The 14890-nt window shown below is 48.3% G+C and overlaps 1 protein-coding gene across 5 annotated transcripts in view; it reads left to right on the forward strand.

Annotated features, from left to right (window-relative positions):
- The first annotated feature begins 2076 nt into the window (after nt 1-2076).
- nfkb1 (nuclear factor kappa B subunit 1) overlaps nt 2077-14890 on the forward strand; it is a 45360-nt gene continuing 32546 nt past the window's right edge. The window contains exons 1-3 of one of the 5 annotated variants that reach the window (XM_004084545.3): nt 2077-2331; nt 6404-6447; nt 7003-7087. In XM_004084545.3, the coding sequence (XP_004084593.1) occupies nt 6409-6447; nt 7003-7087 (124 nt within the window). In that variant the 5' untranslated portion in view covers nt 2077-2331; nt 6404-6408. Of the gene's footprint in view, nt 2332-3237; nt 3257-6403; nt 6448-7002; nt 7088-14890 lie in introns of those variants that run through there. The other 4 variants (XM_011492821.3, XM_020699974.2, XM_020699972.2 and 1 more) reach the window with 4 other exon arrangements.

Below are 14890 nucleotides of genomic sequence, written 5' to 3' on the forward strand. Positions count from 1 at the left end.
TTCCAGACCATGGCAGGATCCACCTGGACCAACCAGGATCCACCTGGACCAACCAGGATCCACCTGGACCAACCAGGATCCACCTGGACCAACCAGGATCCACCAGGACCAACCAGGATCCACCTGGACCAACCAGGATCCACCAGGACCAACCAGGATCCACCTGGACCAACCAGGATCCACCTGGACCAACCAGGATCCACCTGGACCAACCAGGACCAACCAGGATCCACCTGGACCAACCAGGATCCACCTGGACCAACCAGGATCCACCTGGACCAACCAGGATCCACCTGGACCAACCAGGACCAACCAGGATCCACCTGGACCAACCAGGATCCACCTGGACCCACCCGGATTCCACCAGGACCCACCAGGACCCACCAGGATCCACCTGGACCCACCCGGATTCCACCAGGATCCACCAGGACCAACCAGGATCCACCTGCACCCACCAGGATCCACCTGGACCCACCAGACTCACGTGACAGACACCATGTCAGCTGATGGGCCGCTCATGCCCAGCTCAATCCAGAAAAGATTCCTTCAGAAGGAAGGCGTTTTCCTTCAACTCTTCAAAGTCTTCTCTGACACCTGTCAATCTGTAACCATCCCAACCCTTAGCCACTCTAACCTGCTGCATGCCCTTCCTTTCTCACTCTCTCTGCCTTGCTCATCTGTACAGGTCAGTCTCTCCCTCTTAAAGGCCCGTTCACACCGGGACGAATTTCGCCGGCGATTTTCGCCGACGTTTAACGCCTCGTGACTAAACAAAGGGCACCAATGTGAGTGTGCACACCGACGCGAAAAAACGCCAAGCGCCAAAGCGTCAAAAAAAAAAAACGCCTCGGGTTCGTTTTTTTTTTCCGACGCGTCTCGTCGAAATCTATTCGACCAATGAGAATGGCGCTTTTGCTCACGTGTCTGGAGCTTCTGAAGTTACAGTAAAACACAACTTGGGGGCGCTCAAACACAAAACTGCCTTGCTGAGCACACATACCAGCGAAGAAGTTAGACGCCAAGTAGCGTCAACACTGCCGCAAAGAAATAATGACGGACATTCTAAAATATCCCCTTACCAAGCACCAGTTGGAGCTACTGGTGCTTGAAATATTCATGTTTTCTTTGTATTATTCTGACTAGCGCGTAAATACTTGCTCTCTTTTTCAGAGTGAAAAGCGACTTTAAGAATCGTAAAGTTGCGCAGCGCCACCTTGTGTACAGGAGTATTTCTGTTTTACATTAAGCGCCATCTAACGTCAGGGAATGAAATTGCATGTTCGCTCGGCTCATCGTCAGCGAAAATCGCCTGGGTGTGAACACAAAAAACGTGGCGAAAAACGCTGGCGAATAACGCCTGGCGAATATTCGTCCCGGTGTGTACGGGCCTTTAGTCTGTAGAAACTCCTGCACCTCCTCATTCCACCACCAACTCTCCTGTCATCCTTCCGTCCTGATGACCAAGTACACTCCTACCTGCCTCATCTGGGAGTTTCTCCTGACCACCCAGAGCCTACATTACCTTTTCGTACAAATATCCTTCAGGGTTGAATCTGTTTCAGGAAAAGGTATTTTGCTTTACAGGCTTGTCTGGACATCATTTAAGCTGAAGATGTTTTCTCCTTTGAAACCTTCTTTGCTGTGGATCCATCCAGAATGAAGGAGAGTCCGCACAGATATTTAGTTTGTTCTTCCCCTCAGTAATCCTTACATTTTAAAAATATTCCCGGCTCACTGAAGATAAAAAATAAACCATTTAAGAACCTGAAATTAACACCATAGCTTAAATTCTATCCCGTCTATAAATATGGTTGGTGTGTTTTTAAAAAGGAAATCCTGATCTGTCTCTAACATTACATTCTTCCTCTTTCTGGATCCTGTTGATGGTTTCGGTTTGTCTTGTTGTTCTGGTTCTGTTTGTGGATCCTCCGCGCGTCTCTTTGGTTTGTGTCGCAGAAAAGTTTTTGGGGACATTTTCGCTTTTGCGCTCAGAGTGACACCTCCTCGTTTTACCGCGCTCTCTGTTTCCTTTTACGTCACGGGGAATTTCCAAGAGGAAGGAAGTTGCTTTATTCTCACTTTAGCGCGCGCCCTGTCACCTGCGCTCGCGCTCTCCAATACGTCACTCTCTCGCGCACATTTGTTTCTTCGTTTTAGCTGTTAGAAGCTGCAGGCACGCGCTCGTGTCGTGTGATGACGCATAGCCGTTAAAAAAGGCAGAAATTCGCTCCGACAGAATAATAAACAAAAAAAACAAAAAAATGAGCGAGAGCCCCTGAGGTGAAGCGGCACGAGAACCCTCACCTGCGGACGTTCACCTGAGCTGAACAGGTAAGAACCGGGTCAGAACAGACCACGCCACTTCCTTTCACTTCCTTGTTCTTCGGACATTCGTTTTCGCGCGCGGACTTTACCACAACAAAGAGGCAAAAAGTAGAAATACACTCATTTTATTCCAAGTTTATTGTGTTAATAAGGTGACGGTCGCGTGCTCGCGGCAGTACGGCAACAAAGACAAACCATAAAGAATCTGACCGGAAAACGTTCGGAAACGAGGGAACGTCGGCTCATGGCGGTTTAAGTTTAACACGTGGCGGAATCTCTGACTGTTTGGACCGGACCGTGAACGCAGCAGTCAGACTGGAAGAGCCCACGCACGGGCTCACCGTGGGACCGACAGCAAATGTGTAAATGTGTTCTAAAAGAACGTAAACAACGAGCCTCGCGGCGTTCAGGAGGCTGAGCGAGTTCCCGCGCAGCAGGCACGCGCACAATCAGATGTTCCTACCCAAATTCCGAAGTTGAAAAAAACGCTTTAATAATTGGCACGAAGGATGGGAACATTTTTGTTTTCATAAAAAAGTCCTGGACTATCCCCGCCCCCACCCATACTGTTTACAAATAGGCAGCTGGTTTGTTTATCTGCTGCTCTGTGTTGTTGTTGTTGTTGTTGTTGTTGTTGTTGCTTCGGTTTGAACTGCCAGACAGAACTTTGAGGGTTCTGTGTTATGGGAAGGTTGATTCAAACCTGTCGATGGTGACGGTTTCTGCCTCTTCAGTTTGGAGGAGGTTCTACTGTCATCATCATCACTTTCACAGATGTTCCTGCAATTAAAGAACAAACTGTTAGAACCTCGCTTAAGTTCTTGTCTCAGCAGCTTCTGGAATCACCAATGAGAACACGATGCAAAAGGTCATGAGACCTCCACATTGGCAGGTGAAGCATCTTCTTAACTTGTGGGTGTAGTCTCTGCAGGTAGGTGTAGTAGGGCGTCTGCGTGGATGTAATTGCTTCAGTAGGGCGTCTGCGTGGATGTAATTGCTTCAGTAAGGAGTCTGCATGGGTGTAGTCACGGCAGGAAGCCGTCTGCGTGGATGTAAGTGCTTCAGTTGGACGTCTGCGTGTAGTCACTGCAGGAAAGCGTCTGCATGGGTGTAGTACCACGGCTGTGTGGGTGTTATTGCTTCAGTTGGACCTCTGCGTGGGTGTAGTTGCATCAGTAAGGAGTCTGCGTGGGTGTAGTCACTGCAGGAAGGCGTCTGCTTGGTGTAGTACAGCGTCTGCCTGGATGTTATTGCTTTAGTAGGGCGTCTGCGTGGATGTAATTGCTTCAGTAAGGAGTCTGCATGGGTGTAGTCACGGCAGGAAGCCGTCTGCGTGGATGTAAGTGCTTCAGTTGGACGTCTGCGTGTAGTCACTGCAGGAAAGCGTCTGCATGGGTGTAGTACCACGGCTGTGTGGGTGTTATTGCTTCAGTTGGACCTCTGCGTGGGTGTAGTTGCATCAGTAAGGAGTCTGCGTGGGTGTAGTCGCATCAGTAAGGAGTCTGCGTGGGTGTAGTCGCATCAGTAAGGAGTCTGCGTGGGTGTAGTCGCATCAGTAAGGAGTATGCGTGGGTGTAGTCGCATCAGTAAGGAGTCTGCGTGGGTGTAGTCACATCAGTAAGGAGTCTGCGTGGGTGTAGTCACATCAGTAAGGAGTTCGCGTGGGTGTAGTACAGCGTCTGCGTGGATGTTATTGCTTTAGTAGGGAGTCTGCATGGGTGTAGTCACTGCAGGAAGGCGTCTGCGTGGTGTAGTACAGCGTCTGCGTGGATATTATTGCTTTAGTAGGGAGTCTGCGTGGGTGTGGTCACGGCAGGAAGTCGTATGCGTGGATGCAATTGCTTCAGTTGGACGTCTGCATGGGTGTAGTACCGCGTCTGCGTGGGTGTAGTCGCATCAGTAAGGAGTCCGCGTGGGTGTCGTCACTGCAGGAAGGCGTCTGCGTGGTGTAGTACAGCATCTGCGTGAATGTTATTGCTTTAGTGGGGAGTCTGCGTGGGTGTAGTCACGGCAGGAAGCCGTATGCGTGGATGTAATTGCTTCAGTTGGACGTGTGCGTGGGTGAAGTCGCATCAGTAAGGTGTCTGTGTGGGTGTAGTCACTGAAGGAAGGCGTTTGCATGGGTGTAGTCACTGCAGGAAGGCGTTTGCATGGGTGTAGTCACTGAAGGAAGGCGTCTGCATGGGTGTAGTACCGCGTCTGCGTGGGTGTAGTCGCATCAGTAAGGAGTCCGCGTCGGTTTAGTCACTGCAGGAAGGCGTCTGTGTGGTGTAGTACAGCGTCTGCGTGGATGTAATTGCTTCAGTTGGACGTCTGCGTGGGTGAAGTCGCATCAGTAAGGAGTCCGCGTAGGTGTAGTCACTGCAGGAAGGCGTCTGTGTGGTGTAGTACAGCGTCTGCGTGGATGTAATTGCTTCAGTTGGACCTCTGCGTGGGTGTAGTCGCATCAGTAAGGAGTTCGCCTGGGTGTAGTCACTGAAGGAAGGCGTCTGCATGGGTGTAGTACCGCGTCTGCGTGGGTGTAGTCGCATCAGTAAGGAGTCCGCGTCGGTGTAGTCACTGAAGGAAGGCGTTTGCATGGGTGTAGTCACTGCAGGAAGGCGTTTGCATGGGTGTAGTCACTGCAGGAAGGCGTTTGCATGGGTGTAGTCACTGAAGGAAGGCGTCTGCATGGGTGTAGTACCGCGTCTGCGTGGGTGTAGTCGCATCAGTAAGGAGTCCGCGTCGGTTTAGTCACTGCAGGAAGGCGTCTGTGTGGTGTAGTACAGCGTCTGCGTGGATGTAATTGCTTCAGTTGGACCTCTGCGTGGGTGTAGTCGCATCAGTAAGGAGTTCGCCTGGGTGTAGTCACTGAAGGAAGGCGTCTGCATGGGTGTAGTACCGCGTCTGCGTGGGTGTAGTCGCATCAGTAAGGAGTCCGCGTCGGTGTAGTCACTGAAGGAAGGCGTTTGCATGGGTGTAGTCACTGCAGGAAGGCGTTTGCATGGGTGTAGTACCGCATCTGCGTGGATGTAATTGCTTCAGTTGGACCTCTGCGTGGGTGTAGTCGCATCAGTAAGGAGTCCGCGTAGGTGTAGTCACTGCAGGAAGGCGTCTGTGTGGTGTAGTACAGCGTCTGCGTGGATGTAATTGCTTCAGTTGGACGTCTGCGTGGGTGAAGTCGCATCAGTAAGGAGTCCGTGTGGGTGTAGTCACTGCAGGAAGGCGTTTGCATGGGTGTAGTACCGCGTCTGCGTGGATGTAATTGCTTCAGTTGGACCTCTGCGTGGGTGTAGTCGCATCAGTAAGGAGTCCGCGTAGGTGTAGTCACTGCAGGAAGGCGTCTGTGTGGTGTAGTACAGCGTCTGCGTGGATGTAATTGCTTCAGTTGGACCTCTGCGTGGGTGTAGTCGCATCAGTAAGGAGTTCGCCTGGGTGTAGTCACTGAAGGAAGGCGTCTGCATGGGTGTAGTACCGCGTCTGCGTGGGTGTAGTCGCATCAGTAAGGAGTCCGCGTAGGTGTAGTCACTGCAGGAAGGCGTCTGTGTGGTGTAGTACAGCGTCTGCGTGGATGTAATTGCTTCAGTTGGACCTCTGCGTGGGTGTAGTCGCATCAGTAAGGAGTTCGCCTGGGTGTAGTCACTGAAGGAAGGCGTCTGCATGGGTGTAGTACCGCGTCTGCGTGGGTGTAGTCGCATCAGTAAGGAGTCCGCGTCGGTGTAGTCACTGCAGGAAGGCGTCTGCGTGGTGTAGTACAGCGTCTGCGTGGATGTTATTGCTTTGGTAGGGAGTCTGCGTGGGTGTAGTCACGGCAGGAAGCCATCTGCGTGGGTGTAGTCGCATCAGTAAGGAGTCTGCGTGGGTGTAGTCACTGCAGGAAGGCGTCTGCATGGGTGTAGTACCACGGCTGCGTGGGTGTTATTGCTTTAGTAGGGCGTCTGCATAGGTTTACTCACTGCAGGAAGCCGTATGCGTGGGCTCAGTTGGACGTCTGTGTGGGTGTAGTAGGGGGTCTGTGTACTGACACCGCCCACATGGTCAATGGACAAGAAGCTTCAGATTCAGCAGATGATGATGGTTTAACCTTTGATCTCTGCAGACGCCATGGCTGGAGACGACCACTACCTCCGTGCTTCTAACCAGGTACGTTCTTCCTGCTCTGCAGGGGGTGGAGCCTGCAGAACAATGACCCAGATGTTTGTGAAAACCTCATTTTTGGACAGATGTTCATGATGTTTTCGTAGTTGAGCTGATCTGCTCTGTGAAGATCATGGTCCACATGGGTGGGTTGGCGGTTTGGTTCCCTGGTCCCACATGAAAAAGTTGGTGAACCCCTCATAACCTCCGTTGGGCGTGTTTCTTCCAGCTGAACCTTCTACCATCCTGTCCCGTCTGAAGAGGTTCCACCAGTCTTTTGGTTCCAGTTTTCTGAATGTCAGGTGTTCTGCAGGTTCTGGGGGGTTCACCAGCCTACCTGCAGCACGAGGACCAGGATGTTCTGATGAGCGTGGTTTTCGGATCGTTCTATGTTCATGATGAAGAGCAGTTCCAGGACCTCCAGGTTCCTCAGCAGAGTCCAGGTTTTCAGAGTGATCTGCTGCAAACACCAAGCAGCACAGATGGAACCGGTCTCATTGCAGAGGTGGAGTCCAGAACTTCCTCAGAACATCCTGACACCAGAACTCTGTGTGTGTCCAGCAGATTTATGGAAACTTAATCATGGATCCGTCCTGGGAGTTTACTCATTTCCCTGCGATGCCTCAGTCCACGTCTCTGCAAACAGGTGAGTCCTCGTCACAGACCGGTCGGGTGTGTCTGACCTTCAGAGCCTCCTCATCCTCGCGCCCCCGAGCAAAGGCAGGAGCCACGGGAAAACGCCAGCGTCGTTGGTGACCCCGTCTTTATTTCTGCTCCCTGAAGGTTTCTCTAAACCTGAACACGACAAACCAGATCAAACGCAGAACCGAGCTGCAGTCGCTGCTTTGTTCCGGATCGGGTTCTGAACCTCTGGTTTGGTCTGGATCCAGACTGAACATCTGTTCTGGATTGTCGGGGGTAACAGACTCTGGTTCACTTTCAGCGAACTCAATGAGTCCAGTCTAAAGAACAAACATCCAGTCAGGTTCACTGGCTGTGTAACAGTGGGCAACCCAACACACTCAGAGTCCAGGAAGGTCATTCAGGGAGTTGTTGAAGGGGGGGGGGGGGGCTGACATTCGAGTGTCTTTTTTTGTTTTTTACACATCACTGTCCTGGTTCTGACATCTCATTATACACTCTGTATGTCTGTTCAAATGTAAAATGTTCAATAAACAAAGTTATATAGATAAAACAAGAAAGGTCATTCAAGGTTAGAGCCTCGCCAAATTCACCGTCCCAGGATTTCCCATAGTAAATCTGCAAATACGCAGCAGCTGGAAGAGAAAAAATCCAATAAAACAATAAAAATATGTAAATAAAGCAAATATGTTAAATAGTTTGTACTGAAAAAACAGATTTTCTCCACAGCAGCTGCTAAAACTGAAAATGGTTCCCTTTGAAGCTGGATTTACCGCCTCAGCGATTTCTGCTTTTCTGGGACGGTTTTCACACGTGTGTGCATGTTCGTTGGAAGTTCTGCTTTCCTGCTGCAGCCTCTGCCGGTTCTCAACCTAAAGTTCTGGAAGTTGAGAATAAAGACGTAAAAGCGGTTTTAGATGAACCAGAGCAGAAACCGGACTGGTCTTTGGAAACTTTGACAGTTTGACCGACGCCTGTCTGGACCGGCTCTGATGGAATCGGCTTTTTTGGCGCTTTTCTCATAATGGAGGACATGTTTTTCTGAGGATTTCTTCATTCAAATCGTTTTGAATCAGATAAAAAAATACGGTTTAAAAAAATAGTCTTTGTGACGAAACATACGCTGGGCGGGACCACGGTCTCCAAGCTCCGCCCCTTTCTGATCATCCACGTGCAGACCAACAGATCCATGAAGGTCTTTGTTTTCCTGGACTGAGCTGAAATCTGGATCAGAACCAGACGGATGGACGGACCTGATGCTGCTCTGCGTTTTTGTTGTAATGCTAATGTTAGGTTGGGGGTGTGAGGGGCTGTAAGCTGGCAGAGGAGCGCGTAAACGTATGGATGATGGGAAGTGGGGGTGGGTTTGTGGTGAGCCTTGACGCCGCCACCGTTGAATTCCTTTCTCCCGCAGAAAAGTCGCCACTCGTTGGTCCCCGGAGCGGATGTCCCGGCCATTGGGCCCCCCGTCTCTGTTGGCGGTCACAGCCGGCGCGCATGTTGTGGTTTGGCGCTCACGCCGGTGATTACGGCGTCCTTCATCCGCCTTACTGGATGGACATGTCCTTTGTCTCCTGTCCAGTCTCTTCTTCATGGTTCACTCTGTGGCTCTTCTTGGTTTTGTTCCGCTGAAACCTGAAAACTCCAATATTTAGTCAAACTAACAGATACGTGTTGCCATAGAAACGTCATGATTTGGGTTAAGCTTGGTTGTCTTCAGCCATGATCACTATTCTTCATGATTATGCGACTTTTCCAATGGAGTAACACGCATTGACCCGGTGACGGTGTGCGGCCGTGGTTCCTGCTGTGGCCCCGCCTCCTGCAGCAGCAGGTCATCTGAAGGGTCTGTCTCCATTAGGGTTGTGCCGATGGACGATATCATCGTCCATCGTGATGGGTGACTGACATCCCGATGGAGAGACCACCATCGTGATGCCACGCCCCCGCCACGTTGCGCGTCGACATCATAAGCCGCGGTTACATGTACAAAATATCTTGATGGGGTCAATGGTCGGATTAGAATCCATCCGTGTACATGGGCCCAGAAAAATGTTTTCAGAATATAAAAACGTTCACTAAGGTCACAATTTCGGTCGGAATAAATCATTCGCACACGCGCAGTTTGAAAACCGGAAGAGGATATAACTTCCGCCGAGCGGCTTTTTTTCCAAACTTTATTGAATGTAACAATTCAATACAAAACAATGTTAAACAGCGCCGAGCGGCTATATACATTGACATGTCAGCTCGGTAAAATACGAGACGATCTTCTAAACGTGCTTTTAATAATGTTACGGTTATTATGAAACACCTGTTCGCTCATCATTTGAATTTTAATCCGTGTGGTCAGTGCTTTTTCTGAACGGAGCCAGGATTAGCAGTATGCTAACACGGGCTAACAACATTAGCTTTGGGTGGCGCTGCATCCTGTGAATAACATCAGCCTTTATTTAGTCGGGACACGACTGGAAACACAAATCCACGTGATTGATTGAATGTTTTCTAAGGACTGAGCGACATTTCTGCTTTGAAGCTCAAACCGCTGTGTGCTGACGATCCGAACTGTGCTCAGACACACGTTTAGACCCGGTTCTGAGTTTGATAGCTTGTACCCCTAGAGCTGCGGGACGGATCGCAGTCTTAAATCTCCCACACATACCGCTCATGTACCCCCCCCCCCCCCTTCCCATCAAACATAAAGCTGTAAATCCGCCCTCCGCCGGTCCACTTCGCTAGTTAAGTGCGGGAGCGGACTACTTCTTTTCTATTTTGCTTGTTACTTTTTCTGTTAAAGTCACTTCCCTCAGTTTATACTGGATCATCGCGGATTAACCATTAGTTGGGAAATAAAATGAAAAAAGCAAAATAATGAATAGCAGTTATATAAGAACGAAAAATTTAAAAAATACCCCCCCCCCCCCCCCCCCCGACGATGTCATCGTCCATGCCGATGGTTGACAGCAAACATCGTCAACGGCCAAATTAGGGGACATCGCCCAACCCTAGTCTCCATTACTCCGTGATCGCAGTGACTCAGCCCCTCCCACACACAGCTACATAAGAGGGGTCACTCCACATAAGCTCTGTTATTTGTTTGGAGGTTTTGTCGTTTCCCTTCATTTTATTGTTCTTCACCTTCACATTTGGGCCGTTCTTGTCTTTGTTTTGACCATCTGATGATGTCAGATGCTGCATGTGAGCCGCTGGGCCAATCAAATCCCAGAAATCAGGAGCAAGCAGCCAATAAGGAAAGAGAAACTGAACAGTCGGAAAGAAATCAGGTTTCCTGCAGTTTCATCTTTCATTGAGTGTGAATGATTGACAGGTGGAGACGCTGGCTTCAGTGTGACAGCGTCATCTTCATCTGGGAGGGGCTTCTTCCTCCTCAGTCGGTTTGTGGTTAGGAAACCACTCCAACTTATTTGACAGGGAAATGATGCCAACAGGAAAACGTGTGAAGCACCAGGAACGGGTTTGACTTGGTGCCGGCTAAACAAACCAAACTCCTGCCCCGGTTCTGCAGACCTTTCTGGATCTCATACTTTCAGAGCACCCCCCCAGACCAGAAGGGAGAAGAATACTCCCCCCCCCCCTAACAGGGCTCCAGACTAACCTTTTTCACTAGGAGCACAGTGGCCCCCTACTGAAAATTTTAGGGGCACAACCAGAAAATTTAGGGGCGCATGGCGTAAATCAACATGCTAACCAAATCTACTAATTTCCACCGTATTACTAATAAATACTTTAATAATAGATGCAGAAATTACAATGAGCTGTTTCTAATTCAGTGTCACATTTTATTCTGCACTTTTGAAGATGCAACAAGAAGGTAAACTGACAGCAGCATCGCTGTCACGACAGTACAACTAAGTAAAAATAGTAAAAAAAATACCATACATTTAGAATAAAAAAAAGTTTTTAGTAACAAAGTGATTACCGTAGTAACCTTTTGGTCATTTCACAGTTTCAAACGATACTTAAATGTATGTAAACATTAGGGGATGGAAATACATGTTGGTGACACCAAATAGGTTCAGCCAAGATGCACAATAATTTGAAATCACCCAGGTGAACTCAACGCTGCACAGATCACCTGGTGTGAGATGTATATTTTTGTTTTTGCTCCAACATCACCTGTCAATCAAAACAAAAATATCACGAGAAAGGGGCGGAAGCAAGACCCCAACCTGAGCGAACGCAGCTGGAAATTTAGTACTGAACTGACTGAAAGCTGCCCTACAGACTACAAAACAATGCATTATGGGACATGCGTCCTGAGGTTTTTTTTTAGTTCACTGATTAATTAAAATAATCTTAAATACCAACTGATTAAAAAAGGCTACATACATCACAAAACATTAAAATAATTATAAAAGATGTAATATCACAGATCATACTGAGGGGGAGAGGAATATTAAAACTAAATTGAATCTTAAGGACAACTCCAACTTCCTGTTCCTCTTCAGTCTCGCTGCAGCTTCGCCTTCATGCCCCACCCCCACCCCCAGGGCGCTGGTTCATCGTAAACACGTCTATCGTTGCATTTTCAAAACGTGTTTTAAATGTGTCTAAGACTAAATCGTGTTGTCGCTCACACGTGTTTAAAGTTCAAGCCCCGTTAGCTGTCACGCATGTAGGTGTGGGACATTTATTCTTATCAGCTGCCCCGACTCCCGCGGGAGCGGTGTGCTGCAGTGACAGCCGCGCACGAGAACAGTGCTTTGCTTCGCGAGTTTGAGACCCCTGCTGTACACTCTGGCACTGGTACACTAGCCGCAGGTCGGAAGAACGAATCAATAGTTCTCTTGCTCATAGCTCAGACGCACATATCAGGTTGTGATGATATTTGTCTCCGTTTCCTTCCCACAGATGTTTACGCGCACTCGATTATCTCTAAGCCCCGCCCCCTACACACATTTTAGCCACTTGCAGTGACCTTCCCTATTCTTCTCACACGCATTGGCCGCCTCAGGCATCACTCAATGACACGCGAGTGTGCGCTCGCGTGTGCTCCAGTCTCATGAGTATTCGCGCGAGTGTGTGTGTCTGTCTGCGCGTGTGTGCGCTCGCGTCTCATTGATGATTTCATTGATCATTGACGTGCCCCTTCCACGTTTAATGTATAAAACATACGGTGGGTGGGGGAGGCACATTTACTGGTGGCACATGTGCGACTGGATGTAAAATTCAGTCGCACACTCTCAAATTTTGGTCGCAAAATGCGACCATTTGGTCGCAGTCTGGAGCCCTGCCCCCTAATCCACAAACACATGTGGATTGGTCAGGAGAACTGCCATCAACCCCCCCAGAACTCAGTGTAAAGTGTAGAGACAGAAACCCCACTGCCCCCCCCTGGATCAGAGTTTTGACCATCACACATCTCCTCTCCGGTACTCTGGAGTGGACTTACCGGGGAGTTTTGGTAGTCTGGTTGAAGAACCCCCTCTAGTCCCCCTCCTTACATACAAAGACCCCCACCCTGGTCTTTCAGTTCAGAGGTTTTCAACTGTCATGAGATGTTTCAAAGGCGTGTCTTCCAAGACTGCCCAACACTATGCAGATTCTTATGGTTCTAAGGCCAGACCCCGCCCACCAGCGGAGCTCGTTAACCCTGGCTGGGACGTCAGCCTCACTTCCTGGTTCCTCAGTTTCTGCTTCCTCTACGTGTGATCAGATCAAGTAGATCCTCACGGTCTTCTGTCCTCCTGCTGATTATGTTTAACTGCCCGTTAAGCGTTAACTCCATCTAAGGAATAAAATGTTTTGGTGCTAATTTTGACAACATTTGACCAAATCCAGAACTTCAGGCTTTGATCACAAAAAACTAACAAAATATCACAAAAGCAAAGACATTTAGTCAAATTGTTAACAAATCTTCATGTTTTTTTTGTCTGATTACTTTTTAGCTTTAATTTAAAAAAATATGAATTTCTGTAAAAACAGATAAAATGATTAATGCAATGAAACTAAATGGGTCAAACAAAAACATGGGGGTCAGAGGTCACTGTCAGACTAGATACTAGTTGGTTTTGTCCTGCATGAATGAGGACTTTGCTCACAGCTGATGGAGACAAAATTCTCTGCTTCACCTTTCAGAGGAAACGTCAACATTAAGTTATAAAATGGACCTGTTCAGAATAAAAATAGGACAAAGAGGAGTTTCATGACGCGTCTTTTGTGGGACGTCCACTCTCCTCTCAGTTCCCTTTATGGGTCTGTGCAGCGTTGCAGCAAAACCAGTGTTTTCTATTGATGTCTTTTTATCTATTACGGTAATCGTTATTGCTTTTGGGTTAGGGCTCTAAATTCTCTATTGTAAGATTCATTGAAAATGAATAAAATAATTGATTTAGTGCTGTTTTGTCATGGATGCGTGTCTGCACGTATGTGCCTGAAAACATGGCAGACAAAGATGTAGATGAAAGGTCTTAAAGGTCGTTTTTGTGGCTCATCCATCAGACAGATGAGCTGACATTTTTGGTTTGCACATTGATCAAAGGGTTTAGTCTATAGACACTTGAAGTCTCCACTTTATTATTGACATTTCGTTCAGCTATGTGTGTGTACCTTCTAGTACTACACTTGTAGTACTACACTTGTAGTACTACACTTGTAGTACTACACTTGTAGTGCTACATTTGTAGTACTACATTTGTAGCACTACATTTGGGTGCTGGGTACTTTGGCTTCAGCGTCTGTCCCGCCTAAAACCGGCCTCGATCTCAAACAGACTAGTGTTGCAGACTCGTGGCACTGATTCATGTCATGGACTCCACACAGTTTCTTGGTGCAGAACCGTGACATGGATTCGGACCCGTCAGATCAGAACCAAAACCCAGACAGCTGAGCTTCATGTAATGTCGTGGATGAAAGTGTATCCACCTTAATGTTGGGTTGTAATCTTTGTATTTTCGTGAGTTTCCAAACTCTTTGGAGATAATTAAAGGTTTTCTCCGCAGACTGAGCTTCATCTCACAGGATAAGGATGACGTGTTCAGACTGTAATTCAATTCAGTTTTATTTCTATAGCCCATAATCACAACAACAGTCGTCTGAATGGGCTTCATAAATTGAATTAAATACATTTTTTTGGACGTTTGGTTTTTGTATTGACTTAAATTTAGACACAATCCCAAACTTTAGTTTCACAATTCTTCTTTCTCTTTCGGCTTTTCCCATCAGGGGTCGCCACAGCGAATCATCCTTTTCCACCTCACTCTATCATGAACATCTTCTACCCTAACATTAGCCAACTTCATGTCCTCTGTTAAGACATCCATGTATCTCCTCTTTGGCCGTCCTCTTGCCCTCCTGCCAGGCAGCTCCATCTCCAACATCCTTCTACCAATATATCCACTATCCCTCCTCTGAACATGTCCAAACCATCTCAGTCTGGCTTCTCTGACTTTGTCGCTAACACAGGCAACATGAGCCGTCCCTCTGATGTACTCGTTCCTTATCCTGTCTAACCTGGTCACTCCTAAGGAGAACCTCAACATCTTCATCTCCGCTACCTCCATCTCAGCCTCTTGTCTCTGTCTCACTGCTACCGTCTCTAACCCATAGAGCAGAGCTGGTCTCACCACTGTCTTGTACACCTTTCCTTTGAGTCTTGCTGGCACTCTTCTGTCACACAACACTCCTGACACTTTCCTCCAACCGCTCCAACCTGCCTGCACTCGCCTCTTCACCTCTTTTCCACAATCTCCATCACACTGAACTGTTGACCCCAAGTACTTAAACTCCTGCACCTTCTTCACCTCAGTCCCCTGTAACCTAACGCTTCTACCTTGATCCCTCTCGT

Source organism: Oryzias latipes, chromosome 10 (genome assembly GCF_002234675.1).
Source record: "Oryzias latipes chromosome 10, ASM223467v1".
NCBI lineage: Eukaryota > Metazoa > Chordata > Actinopteri > Beloniformes > Adrianichthyidae > Oryzias > Oryzias latipes.